General features: G+C 38.8%; 1 protein-coding gene across 1 annotated transcript in view; it reads right to left on the bottom strand.

Annotated features, from left to right (window-relative positions):
* HIPK1 (homeodomain interacting protein kinase 1) overlaps positions 1-22,397 on the bottom strand; it is a 42,456-nt gene that overhangs the window by 7,586 nt on the left and 12,473 nt on the right. The window contains exons 3-10 of the mRNA XM_081112533.1: positions 16,874-16,997; positions 10,999-11,118; positions 10,084-10,170; positions 8,867-9,051; positions 8,384-8,546; positions 7,064-7,289; positions 3,020-3,141; positions 1,986-2,120 (exon numbers count right to left, since the gene is read on the bottom strand). Coding sequence (XP_080968659.1) covers positions 1,986-2,120; positions 3,020-3,141; positions 7,064-7,289; positions 8,384-8,546; positions 8,867-9,051; positions 10,084-10,170; positions 10,999-11,118; positions 16,874-16,997 — 1,162 coding nt within the window. The remainder of the gene's footprint in view (positions 1-1,985; positions 2,121-3,019; positions 3,142-7,063; positions 7,290-8,383; positions 8,547-8,866; positions 9,052-10,083; positions 10,171-10,998; positions 11,119-16,873; positions 16,998-22,397) is intronic.

Raw genomic sequence — 22,397 nt, 5'->3', positions numbered from 1 at the left:
AAAGCTGGCTCCATCATTTATAGCTATTTAGTAGAATTTTAAAATAAGGCAGTAAGTAAAATATTTATGAAACAGATGCAGAGAGCACCATATTTTGTTTTATAGTTACCTAAAACATATTGTTTTATGTATCATTTGTGGAAACATATTTCAACATAAAACTAATCACTACAAGAAAATATATCATTTCTAGTTTTTCACAAGCCATGTCACTTGAAATAGACAGCAACAGATATGTTGTCTGTATTTCTTACAGAAATTCTGGCATTTTCTAAAAAAATACCAACAGATTTGAAAGTTTCTTTTTAAAACCTGAAGTCTACAGTACTACAATCACCTACAGTGCTTAGGTACATATGGTTCTATTTCTTGCATTTCAAACTGCAAGGCCATCAGACACTGTTTGAAAAATACTTCTGCAAGTAACAGATCCACTTGTTACAAATACTGGTTCCAAACAAGAAGCCTTCAAAGCAGAGAAACTGCAAACATGTCTGCTACCATAAGCAGAATTTAAAACAAAACAAAAAAATAAGAAAGTATGTTAAGTCACACCATGCGTCTTTCCATAAGCCAACACCTGCACGAGACAAAGCATGTAGTTTAATACAGAGCAAGAAATAACATTCCAACGCGAGGCAGAAATCTGGCGTTCCAAGCGACGAAACTGTTTTGACAGAAGAAGAACAAAAATAAGCGAAGCTTAGCAAACGGCCAGTGCAAACTTAAGAAAAGCGGAGAGGAGAAATGTCAACTACCTTCCCAACGCAGACCCTACAGGTGAGCAATCCAGACCGGTGGCTTGGATCAGTCCAGTTGGAAATCTATCTGACTTCCTTGCACTTAGGTGTTATGCTTATGATATAATTAATCTGGAGGCGATAAAGGGCTTTTTAAACTGAAAACCAAACACATTCCAACAACCAAAGTATGTTTTTGGAAGTGCTTTCACTCAGACGAGCCCTTGAGAAACAAGAGAACTTGAAGCCTCTCTGAAGGGCTGCAGAAGTATCGGGACTCCTGGTATCAGTTAAGTTTTAAGTGCTTGCCTGCTTTTAAATGTCAAAGTAATGAAATGATGGACGTCCAATAAATAATTCTAACTCTCCCAAACAACACATAAACACTCTTAAAGTTACAAATCCTGAAATACTCCTCAAAGTGCTATTTGTATGTTCTTCCTCTCTCTAAGCCCCCTACTACTACATTCACAGCTGTATTTAATAAGTTTTCCTCAGAATTCTTAGTAACAAATCTTGTATCTGCATAAAATTTTTGATCCATATTTTCACCTTTGTATAAAGACTTCTTTGTAAAAGAATTTATCCATAAACCCCTAAAAATGAGTTCACCTTTATTTCAATCAACAAATACGATCTACAGTGATTCTAAGGCAATATCTTTCAATGGAAGATATAAACTGCCACTGATCGTGAGTGGCAAAAAGAGGAAAGTTAATAGCAACGGATGAAGCAATAAATTGAGAGCATCTTAAACATGTCTACAGCACAAAAGTTTTAGAAGCTTAAAACAGCAAATAAAGAAGGATGCTAACTTGCAAGCCGTTCAGATTTTGGCCACCTGGGTGCCTGCAGCAGAGCCACACTAACAGCCATTTCTTTCCTCTCAAGGAGCAGAGGTAAGAGATTGGGCAGAAGACAGAGGGTGCTGGGCTCTTCTGAGCTACACCAAGAGCCTTTCCCACACTAGGCTGGCAAAGAGTCAGGGCCTGGCTCCTGACAGAGCCACACGGCACCCCAAAGTCAAACGGCACCTCAGCAAATGGGGAGGAAAACAATGAGACATTAAAGACGCAGCGAGAACACAGCCACAAGATGGCACATGCTTCCATGCCCCCTCTGCAAAGACCAAGTTGAAAATGTTTTTGAAAAAATGAGAAAACAGAACCAAAACGAAAAAAATAAAAAAGAAAGAAACCAAAGAAAACAAAAACTCCGTTAGTAACAATCAAGTGAGGGAATTACCAGTACAGCAGCGGTCTGTTCAACCAGCGCCGGCCGGCCGGCTGCGCAGCTCAGAGTAAAGGGCACCGCATACTGCGGTGTGATGGTGGCTACTTGAGGGTGGAGAGTTGCTACCATTAGTGGTGTACAGCTTCCCTGAAACGTAGATTAGGCAGGTGAGTGAAACAAACACGGAGGCAGGTTATCTGGATTCAGCAGGGCTCTCATTCCCCCCAAGTTATTACCAACAATAAGTAATAATTCATTTCCTATCACCTGGAACGCACATACCAAACACAACTTTCCCCTTCAACTCTGCTCAGCAGGGGCCCACTGGGTCAAAGGTCAATGGCCTAAAGCAAAAAAGTATAGGCACCCTTCTTGGGCCAGATTCAGAGGGTCAGTTCTACCAAACTCAGTTCAAGTCCTGGTCACAAATTAGGGGGCTGGGATTTCAGAATTGCCCATGTGTCGTGGGCCATAAACATTTACACACAGAATGGAAAGTATATATACTATTGTCGCTTGTACAAATACTCTATGGTTTTCTTGACCTCTTAGTTGTGAGTTCCGGGCAGGTATAAAGACTCAAAGCTCTCTACAGGCCAGCAAGGGACAGGGAATAAAGGCATGTGATGCTTGAAGAAGCGTCTCATATACCCAGCCTCTCAACTGTGGTGAAATCCTGCAAGAGAGACCAAAGGGGAGGCCAGGGAGCAAAAGGGGAGCCTTTCATTTTTAGAATCACAATGTTGTTACACGTGTACTGCCCTCTAAAAGCGCCCACGTAAAAAATTAACTTCATCTCACAGAATGAGGGTATATTTACTCAAAAGACAATTTCTCCAAGTCTGGCCATCTGTCCCTGCAAGTCTAAGGCAGATGTTGGCAGAGGTGGGAGGAGTACACTGTTCCATTGTAGATGTTTCGCTTCAAGTCCACTGAATCATGGCCAAGAAAGATCTTACACTCAAAGCAAACACCATTTTGTAGGACAAAATTCCTGATTCTCAACAGTGCTTCAGGACACAGATGCACGCGGCTCTGGCTCTTACCTGCGTGAGCACTCCCGACGGGATCTGCAGTGGCTGAGCTGCTGGCGCCTGGGGGACAATCGGCACCGCGTTATCCATCCTCACAGGGAACCCAGAATGCTTTGTCGTGGCCTGTAGTCCAGCTGCGGAAAACAGCATCACAGTTCAACTGCTTTGCTAGGTCTGGGGCTACTGTTTACTTACTGGGGGTGTAGGGTGTTTGTTTTCAGCTTTTCTGTTCGAATAATCTGCCACTTAAGTTTTAGTTCTAAATCTGGACACTTAAGACAAAGTAGATTCAGGGAAGTCTGGGGTGTTAAGGAAAGGGAGATATGGTCCCTTCAGGTGGGATTAATGAAAAGATGTCTGATACACAGAAGGCTGATTTAAGGGAATTCTGAAATATCTTTTATCCTACAAAACTTAAAGCACAACACCCATCCCATTCTCATTAACAAACAGTATAGGTAGAAACAAAAAACCTTTCACTTAGTAAATCACATCCACTAGGGGGGATAAAAAACATGTTCTTAAAATGTAATCAATTAAAAAGCATGGACTTAAATAAAATATAATGATAACTTTAGGTTAAATTAGATAAGAAAAATATTATGAAAAGCTCAATAATTTATCAAGTAAATTAACCTTTTGTTCAGGGTATTTTAGGGGGACATTTTACCCCACTCCTCAAAACAACCACCTACTTCACAAATTAGTCCACTATTTTCTCTTTAACCAATGTGTGAATTAAATTATGCCCAAAATAAAAATACTTCAAAGGTAGACCTGTGGGTTTACAGAAACCCTTTTTTCTACTCTTTTAGAAATCTGACAGATTTCTAACAAGGCCCTTTTGTAGCTTGGACAGCTAGGAAAATCAAGAACTTTGAGCTGCCTTTAAACCCATGTCTCACTTATCTTGCTATTCATTATGCTCTGGCACAAATGCTGAATAAATGTTTCGTACGAACAGGAGTATCTCATTCTGGGGGAAAGAGGGGCTCAAGGCGGTCTCCCTTTGCCGAGTTGAGAGAGAGCGGTCACAGCTTTCTTTTAAACCTACCCTCTCAAAACCATCAGTGGAGGGAACTTACGTTTCTGTCAGGCCTCTAGCTCATTCATGCCTTCAGATTTGTTAAGTAAGAATGCAAACACTTTAATTAGATCCTCCGTCAGTGGTATTTTTTAAGCTATCACCAATTAATTTTTCTCAATATTACTATGGAGGTAGCCAATGAACATAACTCTAATACTGCTGCTTACAGCAAGTTGTCGTTGGATTTCATTTCAGTAATTTCCAACTAATTTAGTAACAAACTGTCATAGAGAGAAACATAAACACAACATGCAACGTAAGAGGGACTAGCAAAAATCGTAATTAAAACACTCTAATAACTTTTTTAAAAGGACACACGCCTAATGACAAAACAATGTTATTGTGTAATAGCCTCCTACAAATTAGTAGACAGTAAGGAGGCAAAACTCAGGAAGAAATGGTCACTACAGAAGACATCTATGTGTCCCAGGATGACGAAGTAAAAGGGGACAAAAACTGCAGAATAAAAGTTTCCACTGAGCAAAATGTGCATCTATTTTGGTCCACCAGAGGAGTACAGAAAGTAGTATTTATAGTACTGACCTACAACTGTGACTCTAGGTATTGCAATAGTAACTTAGGCTAAGCCACAGAAGTCAAGCTAGTTTCAGGAAACCCAAGTGGAAACAAAGAAGTTAATAAAAGGCAATACTTTTGGAAGGTTCTTCCCTGAACTAAGAAGGATTGAAACTTTATTTTGTGTTTTATTTTTGTGGAGCACAGCCCTTTAAATAAAAAACCACGGAAGTCTGGAAAGAAGAGTAGAACTATCTAATCCTGAGGGTCCATTTCTCCTCTGAGTATAGGCATCTTGCAAAAGAGCAGATGGTGAAGGAAAAGTAGACAGCCTGGAATAAACAGAACTGCCCGGCAGAAACCAGCACATGGCTGTGGCTGGCAAATCAACGGACGTCTCTCTACCGCTATTTGAGTTTAAATACCGAGAGGTTGTATAGAGTGATACCGCAAAACTCATAAGCTATGAACCCTCCGCCTGGGTTCAAACTGTGGTTCTACCACTGACTAGTTAGAAAAAATTGGGCAGCTGAGGGAATCGTGATCAACTTTCTTATCTATAAATTGGGCGTGTTACCCACCTCCTAGGGTTGTTGGTGAGAATGAATTAGCACATGAAAAAGCACTCAGAATACTAACTGGCATGTGGTAACACATTTCAGCTTTCATCACCACCATTACCTTAATTTAAAAACTCCCTTTCATTTGGAAATTTTAAAATGTGCTCTACCTACTCCTCGGGTGATTTAGACTTCCCAGATGGGGAAAATTTCTCCAGAGTTTATACTTTCTTAATTATATCAAGAGTGGTGATACTGCTTTAGCCCTGTACCTCTTCAGTTGACATTTTGTTTTGTTAAAGGAACTAAAAAGGTCGCGTACCTCAACTCTTAACTATTATCTGAGAAGAAGCAAAAAAGCTGGGAGTCCCACACTGGAAAGTTGTTCCAATGAAACTCAACCTGGAAAAGGTGAGGGGGCGGGGAGTGGCTATTTGCTAAATTCAGTAGCGGAACCACTCAGCATATAACAACCCAAAGGACAGAATGTACTATTGCGAAGCACGCGCAGGGAACAATTGGGTAAGTGAGGCTAAATTTGCATTTACGGGTTTTGAATCTGCTCCTCCGCTTTCCCTGGGGTTTCTCCCCAGTTTACATCACTATCGCTCTCCTCTCCTCCCGGGAATCTCTCAGTCTCCCCTAGCCCCTCTTTTCCTTCTGCTTGCTCCGACTCTGTCAGAAACCAAACAAACAAAAAAGTCACGGTCAGTAAGTGAAGTAAAAAGATAAAAGTGCTACCTGCTCCTATGGAAAGTGCTATGAGAAGCCTGAGTCCTGGCTTATTCCCACAGGTACTGACACTGACTTTCTAATGGGAAAGTCACTGTGTGTCGTCAGGAAACATCCTTAAAAAACCCTAACCTTTTGGCCCTGGCCGGTTTGGCTAAGTGGTTAGAGTGTCAGCCTGTGGAATGAAGGGTCCTAGGTTTGATTTCTGGTCAAGGGCACGTGCCTCAGTTGCAGGCTCATCCCCAGCCCCAGTCAGGGCAGGTGTGGGAGGCAACCAATCTATGTGTCTCTCTCACATTGATGTTTCTCTCTCTCTCCCCCTCCTCCCTCCCCTCCACTCTCTCTAAAAAAAAAAAAAAAAAAATCAATGGAAAAAATATCCTCAGATGAGGCTAAAAAATATATTTTTTTAATTTTACCTTTTAAATAGCTCGCTAGATCAAATAAGCACACATTTCCCATATTTCAGAAAAAAGAAACTGAACAGACTGAACAACAAGGAGAAAATGACAAAGGATGGGAATGTGAAAATTACAATCTTATTGCAACACGTGGGAGATTAGAGCACCATCTTCAGCTATTCTGTTCCTCTGTTGAAGGAGTTTGTAGGAACAATAGGATTCATGAGCTGAAGCAGATAATCTTAATGCCTTCCCCATACAAGCACCTCAGCTTGGAGAATTTTCCAATGCAATAAATAAACATCTTCATTTCTAAATGTAACTTAAGAGGTTTCCATATTCTTAAACATGATTTTTACACTTTATAATGAAATTACCTCCTATTTTTTATGGAATGATAGAGGAAATAAGATTCAATATATAGCAACTGTGTTTACAACAAATTTTTTCAAGATTATATATTCTGCATATATGATCTTGATACAGGCTTGTAACAAGATATATGACATAGATATTAGGCCTCAATGGGCAAGAAAACTGAAATCAGGCAATTCAAATAAGGAAACATTAAGTGGACTCCTGTCATGTGCCAGATAGTACCCAATTAGATAAAAATGAAAAAGGGTAAATCCACTTTGTTAACTTCCGTTATCTTCATAACCGGAGATAGTTAAAACTTGTCAAAGACCAAAACTAAAAGGGATCTGCCCAAGCAGGTAAGTCGGACATAAGACCGTATGAACAGGCGTTCCCCACTTACTTTGAAAAGCAGGTGGACATACTATAAAGGTTTGTTGGAATGGATCTGTCTGCGTGCAAATCTGGGTGGTTCCAGGCTGCAAGGAAACGCCCTGCTGGGCCACTCCCGGCACTGGTGCTGCAGACGAGGGGTACAGAGCCGACTGGTAGTTCAGCAGTGAGACATCCGAGTTAGCCAGAGACAGAGTAGCAGCTGCTGCGGTCGAGCTGGAAGCTAAAACACTGGCCTAGAAACAAAAGGATTAGAGTTGCACATTGGTACAGAGAGAACAATATTTTTATACCCAGGGAATCGATCCAGAAAAACTTCAAGTATTAAAATGCAATACTGTCTTCGAAAGAAATCTCTGCTTAAGAAATATTCCCAGTCTCTATATTTCAGACATGTTATAAGGCTGAATAAGAACACAAAGAATAAAAAATGGGCTCTGGCCTGGTGGTTCAGTTGACTGGAGCACCATCCTATGCACCAAAAGGTTTCGGGTTGACTCGCCGTCAGGGCACATACCTAGGTTCTGGGTTTGATCCCTGGTAGGGGTGTGTATAGGAGGCAACTGATCAATGTCTCTTTCTCTCTCTCTTTCTCTCCCTCCCCCTTCTTCTCTCTCGAAAATCAATAAACATATACTCCCGTGATGATTAAAAAAAAAAAAAAAAAAAGCATAAAAAATGGTCTTGTACTGGTTGAGGTTATATAAACCCCTCTCTCTTCTTTCTATGCAAAATGTTGCTGGATTCCACCAAATCTCATTTAAAAATAGACCTAGCTAAGAAAGCAGGAAGCTTACATGCAAAACCACTCTTAAAGTTAATTATTGGAGGGACCCAACTGAACTCATAGAAGCAGACAGTAGATTGGTGGTTGCTAGGGTAGAACAGGGACAGGAAGGGGAGAGTGGGTAAAGATGGTCAAAGGGTACAATCTTCCACTGAATAGATGAGTAAGTTCTGGGACTCCAGTTCAGCATATAAAAAATTATTGGAAAAGCCCTTCACTACATGTAACGAGACATAGAAAATCCTTCTAACAGAGTCATTTGGCTGAAGTCAGTACAACTAACAGCAGTAAGGAGTACAATAGCCAGGCTGCATTTATTTGACGATGCTAAGTCTGAGGGCACAGGTAAGGTCTTTATATTTAACTTCTGTCAGCACATGACTGGTAGGTATTATCAGTCTACTCTGTCTAGCATCACTTTTGTCAAATAGAAAATTCTTAAGAAGCAATAAGACCACCAAAGCCAAGACTGATTTCTTTACTTCGACCTGTATTCTTACCAGTTTCTATCCCACTTAAGTTTGAGTTTCCAAAATCATTTACCTGATTGTGCACTGTATTAAGCTGGTTGCTGAAGCTCATGGTTAGGTTTGTGCTTGTATTTGGGGCAACGTGCGTCGTGAAGGGACTCTTGATCTGACTCACTGTATCATACATGTGAACCCTCCGCTTGCAGATCTCCATGTTCTGAAAACAAGACTTAACACTAAAAAAAGAGATGAAAGGTTCACTGAAATGAATGCTGAGATTTAAACAGATGAAAATAACTCAAGATGAATATGGATCAACGTCCCCGCTCCCTCCAAGTATTTTCAGATCAAATGAATAAGAGCTTTTATAACCATAGGGAAACATACATATCTGATTTTTAATTGCATAACTTTTCAATGAGAAAGAAAAGTTTCAGTGAGCCAAATACATAAGCTCTAAAGCTGCTGCTCACGTGATATTTCCATTTACCTATTAAATGGTAACACAACAGATGAGCACATCATGGTAAAATGACCCAAACCATACCATACTCACTGGTTGCTATGTGGAAAATCCAGAAGGTGAGTCATTGTTACAAATTGATGGTTAAGAGTTTTCAGAGGAGTAATTCTCTTATCTGCATCGATTGTTAGCATTTTTTTTAACAGATCAATGTATTCTCTGCGATCCGCCTTCTCTGCCAACATGTCTGTTCCTTCTAAGTCTGTGGACATGTTCACCTTCCCAGGAAAATTAAGAAATGTTATGCTTCGTTACTTAATCTCTAATGCTGCCACCAATTATCTGCTTTCTTCCAAACTATATACAGTACTCAAAAAAATTTGAGGAAATTATTTTTATTAGACTAATCACTTTCACAGGTGGAAGCTCTTCTTATTCTACATAAAATCTTCAATTTGGTAGAGTATGTTGGTAGAATAAAGCTAACTAATTTTCTGTTCATTCAAAATCTGAATCAAACAAGTTAAGCAAAAATGACTAGTATTACTTAAATATAAGTTTCTATTGTTAAAAAGATTAAATGACATAAGTATAAAATGTTTAACTAGAGTTTGGGACATAATAAGTACTCAATAAATGTTAGCTCTTAATAAGTATAGGGTGTCCCCCCAAAAATGTATACAGACTTTAACAGCTGATAGCTCAGTTGATGTTTTTTTCTTTTCAGATTTAACCCATTGGAATTATTAATTATTCAAAGTGTGTATACATTTCTTGGGGACATCCTTTATTTATTTAGTAGAGAATATGGACAAGAAAAAAACTTTCACAAACAATATATCAAAATACTGACAATGCCCTGGCTGGTGTCACTCAGTCGTTTGGGCATTGTCCATTCACCGAAAGGTTGCCGGTTTGATTCCCAGTCAGGGCGCATGCCTGGGTTTTGGGCTCGATCCCTGGTAGGGGGGCGAGAGGGGTGTGCAGGAGGCAGCTGATCGATGTTTCGCTCTCACATCGATGTTTCTCTTCCTCTCTCTCTCAAAATCAATTAAAGAATCTTTTAAAAAATGCTGACATGTAGTAAAACCAGTTTAACAAAACCAAGGAAGAAATATATAAAAGTATCCTTTGTTAGGATTCAAATGTTATTTTATTACATGGCAAAATATCAATGCATTATTTTTCTGCGAAAAATAAAGACATATACTGGAAGATAACAGATTGATTCAGCCTTTAATATAACCAACAGAAGTATATCTCTAAACAGATACATAAATGTCTGGCTTTCTGAAAGATACTATACTCACCTGAGCCATGTCATCCAAACAATTAAAAATGTACTTTCGAGCTTCTTTTGATTTGATTCCAGTTTCCAGTTCATGTTCTTCAGGTGTCTATAAAATATAGATTTTTTTAAAAATTCCATCCTTATATTATTTCCACATTTTATTCTATTAAAAGCCAGAATACAAAGAAACAAGTGTCGTCACCTTGCCAACCAGAGATGACAACCATGAAAGTAATCTGCAACTAGAAAATCTCCCAGTGCAGAGATGTGGCCTTGATATGAAGCCACCTTTTCCACAGAGTAAATGTGCAAGCAACGATGTAGCCCAGTTCCTGAAGAATGTCAGACAAGATGGGGCATTACCACTTTTCTCTTACAGCTGCCTTCACATGAGATGGTATTTCAAATGCTAACTATTCAAAGACCCAGGCAGAGAGTCACAGGGTTAATCAAATTATTCAGGAATCTCTCAAGTTAAAGGAACAGGCTCTGATGTAAAAAGCAGGTATTTGTTTAAAGAAAACATAGAAGGACTTACTGCGGGCAGTTCGGAAATTATGTTGTTTTGACATATTTATTGAGAATCCTCTAAAAAAAGTCATTACTAATTACTCTAGTTTTATAAGACTTAATGGTGAGTACATACTCTCCCTTTCTCAGCTGCAGGTTCAAATAGTCAAAATAACCTCGCCAACTGAACCCGCATTTAAAGTTTTGTTTTTTAATTAAGGGAAGGGGACAATAAAATAATTTTTCAAAGTATTCCCGCCTGCAACGTATATTCACCCCTTTTTCCTCCTCCACCTCAAGAATAAACTTTGATGACCAACCAGAAAAAGTGATGTAAACTTAAAAATTAAAGTAAAAATAAACTTTGAATCTGAAGTTAAGAGTGAGAAGTACAGGTATGGGTAGTATAGCCAGGGAGACTGACCTTAAGCCTCCACAGTGGGTACCCCAAATTAGGATCTCTGTTGAAAAACCTGGTCGTTTTGGTCCCGGCACTGAGAAGATATTCAGCTGGCAGACCTTGTGTTTGTGAAATGTAACGAATCTGAAACATCAAAACCATTGAAACATTGATTTGGGATGAAAAGGAAGATTTTAAAGAACTTTTACACTAAAACATTATTAGCCCTAGGCAAAAAAGAAAGCTATCACAAAGAAATTAACTCGTTGATAAAGAAAAATGAAATCTATTTATAAAGACAAATATATAAGCTAACACACTCAGAAGTAATTCCCAAACATGTATTCAGAAACTTCCTTGTTACTATATCTGTGATTTACAAGGAAACCTGTTTCAAAAATTTTGTGTGTAATCTCTTGCTTTTTTATAAAGTTCTGATACAAAGTTCAGAAAACTTTAGGAAATATTTTTTAGGACAGAACAGAATGGTTTTCAAGAAATTATACTGCATGGATTACCAAGGATTTTTTGTTTTTTGATACACTATCAAATTAAAATGATTAGGAAAAATTTCTATAAACCTCTTTCTTCCTTGGCTACTCTAGCTCCTGGTCAACTGCCCCCGACTCTAAATTGTCACAGAGCTTATTTCTTGTACCATAAACTCAAGCACTTAATTTAGCTTCTCTGTAAGTACTGTGTTCATACATTCAACATTTTTGAACACCTACTGCGGACTAGACCAGCAATTCTCAAATGTGATCTGGGGACTCCCATAGGGTCTGACCCCAAGACCCTTTTGGGGGAGGGGAGGTGTGAAGTAAAAAATTATTTTCATAATAATACTAAGAAGTTATTTGCCTTTTCATTCTCTTCTCATGGGTGTACAGTAGAAATTTCCAGAGGCAATGGGTAATGATGTCATTGCTCTGATGGCTAATGAAATGTGTACTTGTATATGTTTGTTTTATGAATTTCCCAACTTAACTGTTCACACTTCTGGTTGTTTCTCCCAATCCAGGAAAGCGATAGAAGAGGCAATTTGCTTCTCTCCCTACTACTAAGAGCAATACAAGAGGCAATTCTTTTTTTTTCTTTTTTTTAGAAATTTTGTATTCAGGAACTCTTTTTTAAAAAATATATTTCTTTTTTTCTTTTTTTATTATTATTATTAGTTACGGTATTACAAATGTGTAAAAATATATTTCTTTATTGATTTCAGAAAGGAAGGGAGAGGGAGAGAGAAATAGAAACATTAATGATGAGAGAGAATCATTGATCGGCTGCCTCCTGCATGCCCCCTACTGGGGATCGAGCCCGCAACCAGGGCATGTGCCCTTGGCCAGAATCGAGCCTGGGACCCCTCAGTCTGCAGGCTGACGCTCTATCCACTGAGCCAAACTGGCTAGGGCGAGAGGCAATTCTTTTCACCACCCCATCTTCATATATGAATGGCTATACTTAAGATAAAATTAGAGAAAAACTTGTAAGCAAGGAAATAAATCTTACTTCCTATCTATCCCTCCTCCCCCGCCCCCCCATCTTCAGTTTTAAATACGAATTCAGTATGCGTTATATAAATAGAGCTCTTTAGGGTCCTCACCAATTTTTAAGCGTATAAAGCACAGGTAAGCCAACTATGACCTACAGGCAAAATCTGGTATGCTTATCTATCCTGAGACAATCTTAGCAGGAAATTACCCCAAACTGTGAAAACCAAAACACAGCATTAGCAAAATAGAAAACTTTTTAAATGTGAATAAAAAAGTTTAAGTAGAAACTTCTTTTGCATGTAAGAGATAAAGTAATTTTTTAAAAACAGAGTAAAATCTGTACAATGAAATACTATGCAGACATTTAAAATGATAGGGTAGACCTATATTTGTTAACATGTATAGTTTGCAATATACTAAATAGAAAAAGCAGATTACAAATTAAATATAATCTTTTTCTTTTAAATTACTACATTTCACTGGTTCTAAGAGACATATTTTTTCACATGCACATCTTTGAAATCAGGATATGTCTTAGCGCTGATACTGTCATGGTTTAATTGGCAGCATTTTTTCTCAGAGGTACAGAAAAATGGTGCATCTTTTAATCAGTGGCGTTGTAGATTTGATGAAATACTATATATATCTTCCTCTATGTCCATAAATTTTTACTTGGAACATAACTATATATAGCATATATTCATTCATACTTTCAATAAGTATTTATTGCGCCTGGCAGTGGTGATTTTAAAAATAGATATGGTTCCTGCTCTCATAGACCTTGCAGTCTAGTGAGGAAGACAGACGGTGAATGCATAATTCAAATCAGAATAAGTAGGCTTCCATAAAAATACTTAAAAAAGGAACCTGATCTAGACTGGGGACTGCTGAGGAAAGCTCCCTGAGGAAGTGACACTTGAGCTGATAAATGACTAGACTTTGACCGGATGAAATGGATGGCTGGTGGGGAAGCTCCAGACTGAGAACAGTGTGTGCAAGGGCCTGTGTGGAAGGAAGCAGTGCTGAAATGATGCCAAGAGGACTAAAGTATGAAAATCAAGAAGAAACAGCATAAGATCAATTGAGAGAGAAAGACCGGAAGGGCCAGGACAACCCAGGCAGGGGCTCAGAGGTCATATTAAGGACTTAGCCCTCTATTCTAAAAGTGATGGGAGGCCACTGAAGAGGCGGGGAGTGGAATGAACAAATTTCTGTTTTGAAAGAAATCTCTCTGGAAAGTAAACTGAAGGGAGGCCGGAATAAATAACAGGAGATGGCCTGGTAGCCCAGGCACATGAGTAAGACAGCCTGGACTAGAGAGTAGCAGTGGAGAAAAAGAAGGATATTCAAGAGGCATGAGGGCATAAATGGTCAGAAGATACACTCGTGCGTGCACACACACATAGCAAACTACATTTTTTCTCTTTACAGAATTTATCTTAATTGTAATATAAAATTATTGGTATGCTTATTTACTTCATGTCTGTTTCCCATACCAAACTATAGCCTCCAGGCAAGGACTATGTTTTATTCAGCATGGCATCCCCAGTGCTCGGAGGACCTGACACAAAGTTGGTACTCAATAAACACATGATGAAGATTAACAAATTTTATACATATATTTTAAAAAAGGCAAAATATAACCAAAACTTAAAAAGGTTACCTCTGAGGGGTAGAACTATTGGAGGTTCAAATTTTTGTCTCTTGGCTTACTGTATCATTTATATTTTTCTACAGTGATGCACTTATGGAATTAAAACATTTAAAAATTTTAATATTATTTAGATACTACTTTTCACATAGCTTAAGATAAAGCAACAACAAAAGCTCCATATCTATGTAAACAGAAAGTATTTGTCATTTTAAACAATTCTAATGTTTCCAACAAATTCAAAGCCACTAATATCTAGAGACTACACATTTGACTAAAACACTTGTACACCAATGCTCACAGCACCATTATTCACAAAGGCCAAAATACACACACACACACACACACACACACACACACACACAGAATGGAATATTATTCAGCCATAAAAAGAAATGAAGTTCGGATATATGCTACAGCATGGATAAAAATCATTATGCTAAGCAAAAGAAGCCTGTCACAAAACACCATATTTTGTGATGAATATGATACACTAGAATAAGCATAACTAGAGACAGAAGTAGATTAGTGGTTAATACAGGGGAACTCACTTCAGAGATGTAATATGGCTCTCACAGCAAAGGCATCTGGGAAATGTTGAACTCTCTACAACCTCAGGCTTGGCTGACTATCCAGAAAGCCAGAATGCCACCCCGAGGTAAATGCCAGGCCCAGGAGAGAGGTTAACGAATGTATAGAGTGTAATAACTGCCTGATGTGATCTTTTAACTTAGGGATGTATTGTTCTCTCGGTGGTCTATGTGACTACCCACCATATTGTTTTGTTATTAGTTAACCTCCTTTGAAAAGGGCCCTGTCCTGGAGGTGGTATGGTTTCTTCCTGGCCCGTCACCACTGGGAGCAGCTGCTTTGCCTGTGTCCGTAAGTTTTTCCTGCTAATACAGTTTTAGGAATCTGGACAAGGCTACATGTCATTTCTTCAGATCAACTGCCAAATCTAAAACGGATGAGCCTAAGTTTTTGGAGTTCTTCACCAACAAGGGCCTAGGGCAGGGATTGGGGGAGAATGAGGATTGGCTGCTGATAGTGATTAAAATGTTCTAAAACTGTTGTGATGGTTCACAACCCTGTGAACATAATGAAACCATTGAACTGTGCCCTTTAAATGGCTGAATTATGTGATATGTGGGTTATATCTCAATAAACTTATTTTTTTTAAAAAGTCAGCTATAAGAATAAGGATGTTGTCAGAGGAATCTTTCGTACAACCAGAGATGCAAGATAAACTGTTCCTCACCCCCCCCCCCCCCCGCCTTTCCTGCTCTATAACAGCAGCATCCTACTTATTCAGCTTGGTTCAACCAACTGTGGTTTTCCTCCCTCCACCCACAGTTTCACATTTATGCACCCAACAAAAATTCTCCAAACTACCAGATCATTTTTTTTTTTCAAGGAAAGCCCCAGCTGTACCTTAGCTTCTAAATTTAATTGTATTTGGTTCCACTTCCTAGGAAATTTCACAATGGCAATCTGTTTACTAAGGCTGAAGGGATGCCAGTAAACAGTTGGGCTAGGAATGGCACTTTGGCGGCTGTAATTGCTCAGAGCAAAGTTTCTGAAGCAGAGGTCCATGAGTCTGCTAAATTTGTACACAAGACATGGTGAGCATACTTTTCTGAGAAGATCCATAGCTTCATCAGAGTCTCAAAAAGGTCTAAAACCCAAAAAGGAGAATCAAAAGCTTAGTTAAACCAGCTATGGTTTTGTATCATTTAATCTCCCAAACACTTCTTTGTTGTTGTAAAATAAGGAAGCTGCTTTTAACAGTAAAGGATTTAAATTAATTTAAAAAAAATAAGGACGCTGACTTGCTCCTCTCAAGGTAGAAGATAAAAAAAAAAATTCCAAAGCACAATGTAACGGGTTATTTATGACATGAGTAACTCATTTGTTCTGTTTCACTCAAAGGCATGTCCAAAAAATCAAACTTTTGGAAGTTGGTAAATGTTACATATACTCAATATATCAAGGAGTCAAAATTCTAGGCTGAATAGGAAAAGGACTGTTTTGCTCTTTCTGCCTTTCAATTCCAGATAACCATTTATTTCTCAAAAAATAAAATAAAATAGAAAACTAAAACAAAAACAACCCCCCTTTTCTATACCTTGTGTACCTACTATGCTTAAGACACATGTAGCAGCTGATGATACACTGGTGGAATGAAACAGTCAATGCCCTTAAGGAAATTAAAGCATAAATGGTTAGACCACTTTTTTTAAAGAACAAAAAATTAGAATTTGCAATTTATTTCCATGGCAAAACTGTTGCCCTCAGCACCAGCTCTTTAGGAAATGTAGCATATCTTCTAAAGCTTGTCTGTTTGAGACAGGTCATTTATTACACTTTTCAAGTCCTCTGATTGCCCTCCTAAAGCCAATCTTACCGAGAGCCCCTCTACATCCCAGCCTCTGGGGCCCCAAGTGTTTCAGCATGCCGAGAGCACGCATTTCAGTGTGTGTCATGTATGAGAGGAAGTAACAGGTGTGAATGAGCCAAAATTCATTCTTAAAATCTCAATTCCTCATCCTTACTTTGCTTTCATGTCTTATTTCACAAGATGCCTTTGTTAACCAAAGTGAATACTCCAATAAATCATTACAGATCTGGGAAAGTACCAGTCTAACATAACATAAAATAAAATTCCCTTTTCATTGAAGAATTGCAAACATAACTTCAGACTAAGAAGCAGGTGGAGAAAATTCTATTCGTTAAAAAATGTAATGCACACTCTTACCTGATCGTATTCCGAAGCACCAGGATAAAGAGGCCATCCCAGGAACAGCTCAGCTATCACGCAGCCCAAGGACCACATATCAATAGCTTCACAAAATGGCAATCCAAGAATAATTTCAGGGGCTCTAGCAAAAACAAAAATAGTTGATAAAAAGATACACGTTATTTGGGAAAATGAACGGTGTTGACTAAGCTCTGTTTTAGTATCAACTAAAGATACATTGATTTAATGAAACTGAAAACGATCTTTGGTATAAAATCCGTCATTTGAAATTCTTGAGGCCACATGTGTTTTGGAATTCAGAATTTCTTTAATTTCAGAAAGGTACTACGATGACTATACTATATATTGCATAATAATCCCAAAGGAGTTTAGGAAAGTGCTCAGAATCAAACATTAATGTTTCTGCAACAAAACATATGAGCAGTCATACTAAGTCAGCTAAACAAAGACTTCCAACTGCCTTACACTGGTTCAAGTCAGATCTTTCCAATCAATGAGTTTATACCAAACTCAGGAAAAGATTTTTAGTTTTTAGAGCTTTCTGAATTTTGAAATCGTAAATAAGGAATCGGGGAATTATTCTTTTTACTTAGTACCTTTTTAATTATGGAAAAACCAATTAAATGGCTTGGTCAATAAATCCCTCTGTGGGACAGAAACGCGTCCTATAGAGATACAATGGCTGACAGCACAGACTAGAGCCAGCCTACCCGGGTTCAGAGCCTCCATTCCTTTATTTTATAGCTGCAGACAATTACTTAATCTCTCTGTGCCTCAGGTTCTTCATTCACAAAATGAAAAGAAGAGGTACCCACTGCATAGGGTGTTATAAGGTTTAAATAAGCAATTAATAATAGTAAGTATCAAAGGTCTTGGACAGTAAGCTCTTGTACTCAGCACATATAAAGTACTGTATAAGTGTTAGATATAATAACTATTAATATATATGATCATTATTTTTAAACTTTGAATTCTTTTCATTTCCACTAATGCTCCAAGTGAGAAATGAGGAGCCTTAAAGAGAAGACTAAGGCAATCCCATATACCTAGAGCTTGTATATATGAACACATCCAAGGAAAATTGTGTATCCTCAACTATAGAGGAGGAAACCGAGGCAAATTATTAAGTGATTTGCCCAAAATCACATGAGTGACAGAGCTAGAATTTGAATTCTGACAGTCTAGCTATGGAGTTGAGTATATTATACTGTGTCTAACTAAGTAAAAGTTAAGTACATACCTATCTATAAAAATCTTTTTGGCATGGTGGTATACCATGGCATTTTGCAAAGTGTGTCGAAACTTAAGAGATCAATAAATGGGTTCAGAACAGGAATGATAATAATAGGTAACACTATTATCAATAATACTAATAGGTGACACTTACATAGTGCTTACTATGTGCCATGCACTATTCCAAGTTCTTTATAAATGTGGTCATTATAATCCTTACAACAATCCTATGAACGTATTACTACTTTTAAGCCATCGATTCTAAGATGCAATTTCTTTTACATTTTAACATCTCTGAAACTAAGAAAATTCTTGCAAACCATGGTGTATTTTAGTTTAATGGCAGTGCTTTTACTTCCTCGTTGGCACCTAAATAATGTTTCACCTTATAACCAAGGTATCTTGGCTCCTATGTAATAAAGTATCATTTGCACTTTACAGATGGGAGGAACTGGGCACTGAGAGGGTAGGTGCCCAAGACCACACAGGGACAGGGTGATGGCAGGCTTGAGCCAAGGTCTGAGCTCTTAAACACTTTAGCACCTTCTCCAAACAACTCCCTTTCCTTCTTACAAGTGATGGCATTTGAATCTGTAAGGACCCCAGATCCAGACCCCTCCTTTTAGAGGAGAAAAATGGAAAAGCAGATCTTTCCATTGGGAAGCATCGAACAGACCGTGTCTTCTTGTGGAGCGCCCACATTTCCCCAGCTGTACTTTCAGGTCATGTGAGCTTCCTCGGTGTGTGTGGAGGGAGCAAAGGGAGGAGGTTGAGTAGGAGAGGGTATCAAGGTATTTCCCTAAATAAGAATATCCTCCCCAAGTTATTTCCTGAGAAAACAGGGTAAATTAGAGGGCTCTATAGAGTCTAGAACAGCCGTGGGCAAACTACGGCCCGCCAGCCCGTTTGAAATGAATAAAACTAAAAAAAAAAAAAAAAGACCGTACCCTTTTATGTAATGATGTTTACTTTGAATTTATATTAGTTCACACAAACACTCCATCCATGCTTTTGTTCCGGCCCTCCGGTCCAGTTTAAGAACCCATTGTGGCCCTCGAGTCAAAACGTTTGCCCACCCCTGCTCTAGAAGCTTCCCTGATCTTGCAGAGAAAGAGCGAAAGACCCAGGCCTGTCAAGACTTACACTATGTGACAGCTATGGGTGGAACCATTAATAGACCGTTTCTGTGCTATTTTATGTGAATGAACTGTGGTTTTGTTAGCCAAAGAAACAACCATCTGAAGTGCCATTCCTGTTGCAGGTGGCTAGAGCCACATGACTGATGGAATTTCAGAGTGAGTGCAATTAAATCCCAACCACTATGGCATGTTTTAAGGCAGCACAAGTTTGAGGGTATAAGGACCCAGAAACATAAAAGCTTTTCTAAAATTGAAAAGGAACAAAATTTTACTTTCAGTGAGTAGAATCATTAATTTCCAAGTTCGTGACAGTGCCAAAAATAGCTGGCAGGGAGCATGCAAATGGCTTTGTGCCCAAGTAAAAACTGGGCTTAGAGCATTCCTAAGCATCAGCTGGAGAGCGCGGATTGATTCTGCCATTCCCACTATACCAGGAGGACATTTTAAACCCCAAAGGGTAGGTCACAGGGAGAGGCCAGCACCCAATAACTAACTTCTTTAAAAAGGGAGCAGTAATATGTGATAAAACTTTAGCTTTCAGAGAAACACTAATTCCAGCCCTTAAACCCTATTAAACAAACAACAACAAAAACTCAAAACCTTTGGAATTGGCTGGAATCAGTTTTTCATTTGGACTCACCCTGCCTCTAGAGTAATAAAAGCAGCTAAGGATTTCAAGCTCACTCAAAACAGTAAGCTCTACCAACTACCATACAAAAAGGTATCAAAAGAAAAAAAATGAAAGCAGTCAAAATAAAATAAAAAGAAGGCTGTTCAGTCTACTGAAGCACTTTTCACTACCATTACTCCTCGAAATGTTAGACTTACCTAGACAATGAACAGAAAGGAAATCATTTAGAGCATGTTCCTCTCTAAAGACTGAATGTTTTCAACTCTGAATTCCGATGATAATTCTTGCTAATATTTTCATTACTGTATCATCTTGCCCCTTGGCCTCCAGTATTTCTCAATCCCTTAATATAAACGTTTATCTAGACTCTGAAATTCCGGTTCTACTTCATCTGTGAAATAAGGAGGCTGAGTTAGATAATTACTCTCCTAGATCGCTTTCCAGCTCTGATGTTCTAACAGCTGGACAGTAAAAAAGATTACCTATTAAAGCACAGGCAAGAGGGGGAAAAACAAAACGGCAGTGTTCACTTTAGTACAAAAATGGCGCTAATTGCACTTGGGACATGGTGGTCTCCTCTTTGAAGATCCATCCCATCCTTAAAGAACAAATACTAAGTGGGCGCTAGTGACTAAAACCAGGTGGCAGAAATAGCAATGCCTGCCTTTTGATTTCCCAATTTCAAACTTCTTTAAACTGAAGAATCCTCTAAGGTCGTAAAGCTTTATTTCACCTGAACTGAGAGCAAGCTGAGGTGAGAATCAACAGCAATCATTCTCTGCTCATTTTCATGAACACACTTGTTTCTTCCTGTCCATTGCAGAGGCATCAACCTTCCTAGATCAGAGATGTTACATAAAGGCAAACTTCCTGCATCTGTGGCTTAGATTAAGCTGCAATTTCACTGTCAGATAAAACCAGATTGTTTGTCTAGGACAGCCGTGGGCCCGTTTGAAATGAATAAAACTAAAAAAAAAAAAAAAAAGACCGTACCCTTTTATGTAATGATGTTTACTTTGAATTTATATTAGTTCATACAAACACTCCATCCATGCTTTTGTGCCGGCCCTCCGGTCCAGTTTAAGAACCCATTGTGGCCCTCGAGTCAGAAAGTGTGCCCAGCCCTGGGCTAGGACAAAGTGAAAATACGCTTTCTTTCTGTAGACCTGTCCTTCCATACAGAACAAATAAAGTGATCTCGGTTTTCAATGAAGGCTGGCTGGTTGGTTCAGAATGTGAAAGCATTGAGCTTATAAGCATGGAAACCTTTGTGCATAAAACTCAACCGCCAAAGACACCAATTGTTCTTGCGATTAGCCTACATTCACAGTGGGCAGGAAATAAGGTATATTATTTCCTCTGCCGGAGTTATTTAGCCATCCCATGGCCAACAGACAACATGGTGGCAAAAATGTATGTCAACTGATAATAGTTCGGCATGCTATCAGCAAGATGAAGCAATGTGAACTAAAAAGGAAGGCTTGAGGAAGGCAGCCTGGGAGGCAGAATGCTTCACTGGCCAAAGTTCACGGAGGTTTTCTGAAAAGAGGGTGAGGACCTAATGGACTCTAATAAGGCAACAAAGCAACATGAAGTCACTGTGGGTAAAACACATGACGGCGAAGGAATGCCTGAGTGGCTATTCCCTGTGCTCAGGCTCAGTATCAAGTATTTCTGTGACACAACAGAACGTTCACGTTAAATCCTAAACACAGTCGAGACCTGGATATTGAACCTCAGAATGCACAAGCATTACTCAGTCATATACAGAGTGAACTCCTGTTTTTAAGAGATAAACTTAGCTCCATTTAAAATTACTCATATTGTCAATAACTAAATGCCACGGATTTACAGGACTTTGTTGAAGAGTAATTACCAGTGGATTTAAAATTCTGCAAATCATAGTTTCTATAAAAACAAAACCACCAAATTACTCAAATGACAGCTTAAATTAAAAGGAGAAAAGGGGCAAAGACCAGCAACATAATACTAAAAATTATTTAAATGTCATACTAGAGAAAGCTAAGTAGCCAGAAATGTTTAATCCCTCACATCTCCTTTACCTTTTATGAGAAAATTCCATAAAAAATTATTTCATTGCCCTGGCTCAGTGATGGGAAACCTTTTGAGCTCGGCGTGCCAGCATTTTGAAAAACCCTAACTTAACTCTGGTGCCACGTCACATATAGAAATTTTTTGATATCTGCAACCATAGTAAAACAAAGATGTATATTTTTGATATTTATTTTATATATTTAAATGCCATTTAACAAAGAAAAATCAACCAAAAAAATGAGTTCGCGTGTCACCTCTGACATGCGTGTCATAGGTTCGCCATCACTGGCCTAGCTGGTTTGGCTCAGTGGATACAGCATCGGCGTGCGGACTGAAGAGTCCCGAGTTCAATTCTGGTCAAGGGCACATGCCCAGGTTAGGCTCGATCCCCAGTTGGGGGTGTGCAGGAGGCAGCCGATCAATGACTCTCATCATTGATGTTTCTATCTCTCTCTCCTTCTCC

Source organism: Myotis nattereri, assembly GCF_964212035.1.
Source record: "Myotis nattereri genome assembly, chromosome: 18".
Lineage (NCBI taxonomy): Eukaryota > Metazoa > Chordata > Mammalia > Chiroptera > Vespertilionidae > Myotis > Myotis nattereri.
This window is presented reverse-complemented; position numbering and strand designations above follow the sequence as displayed.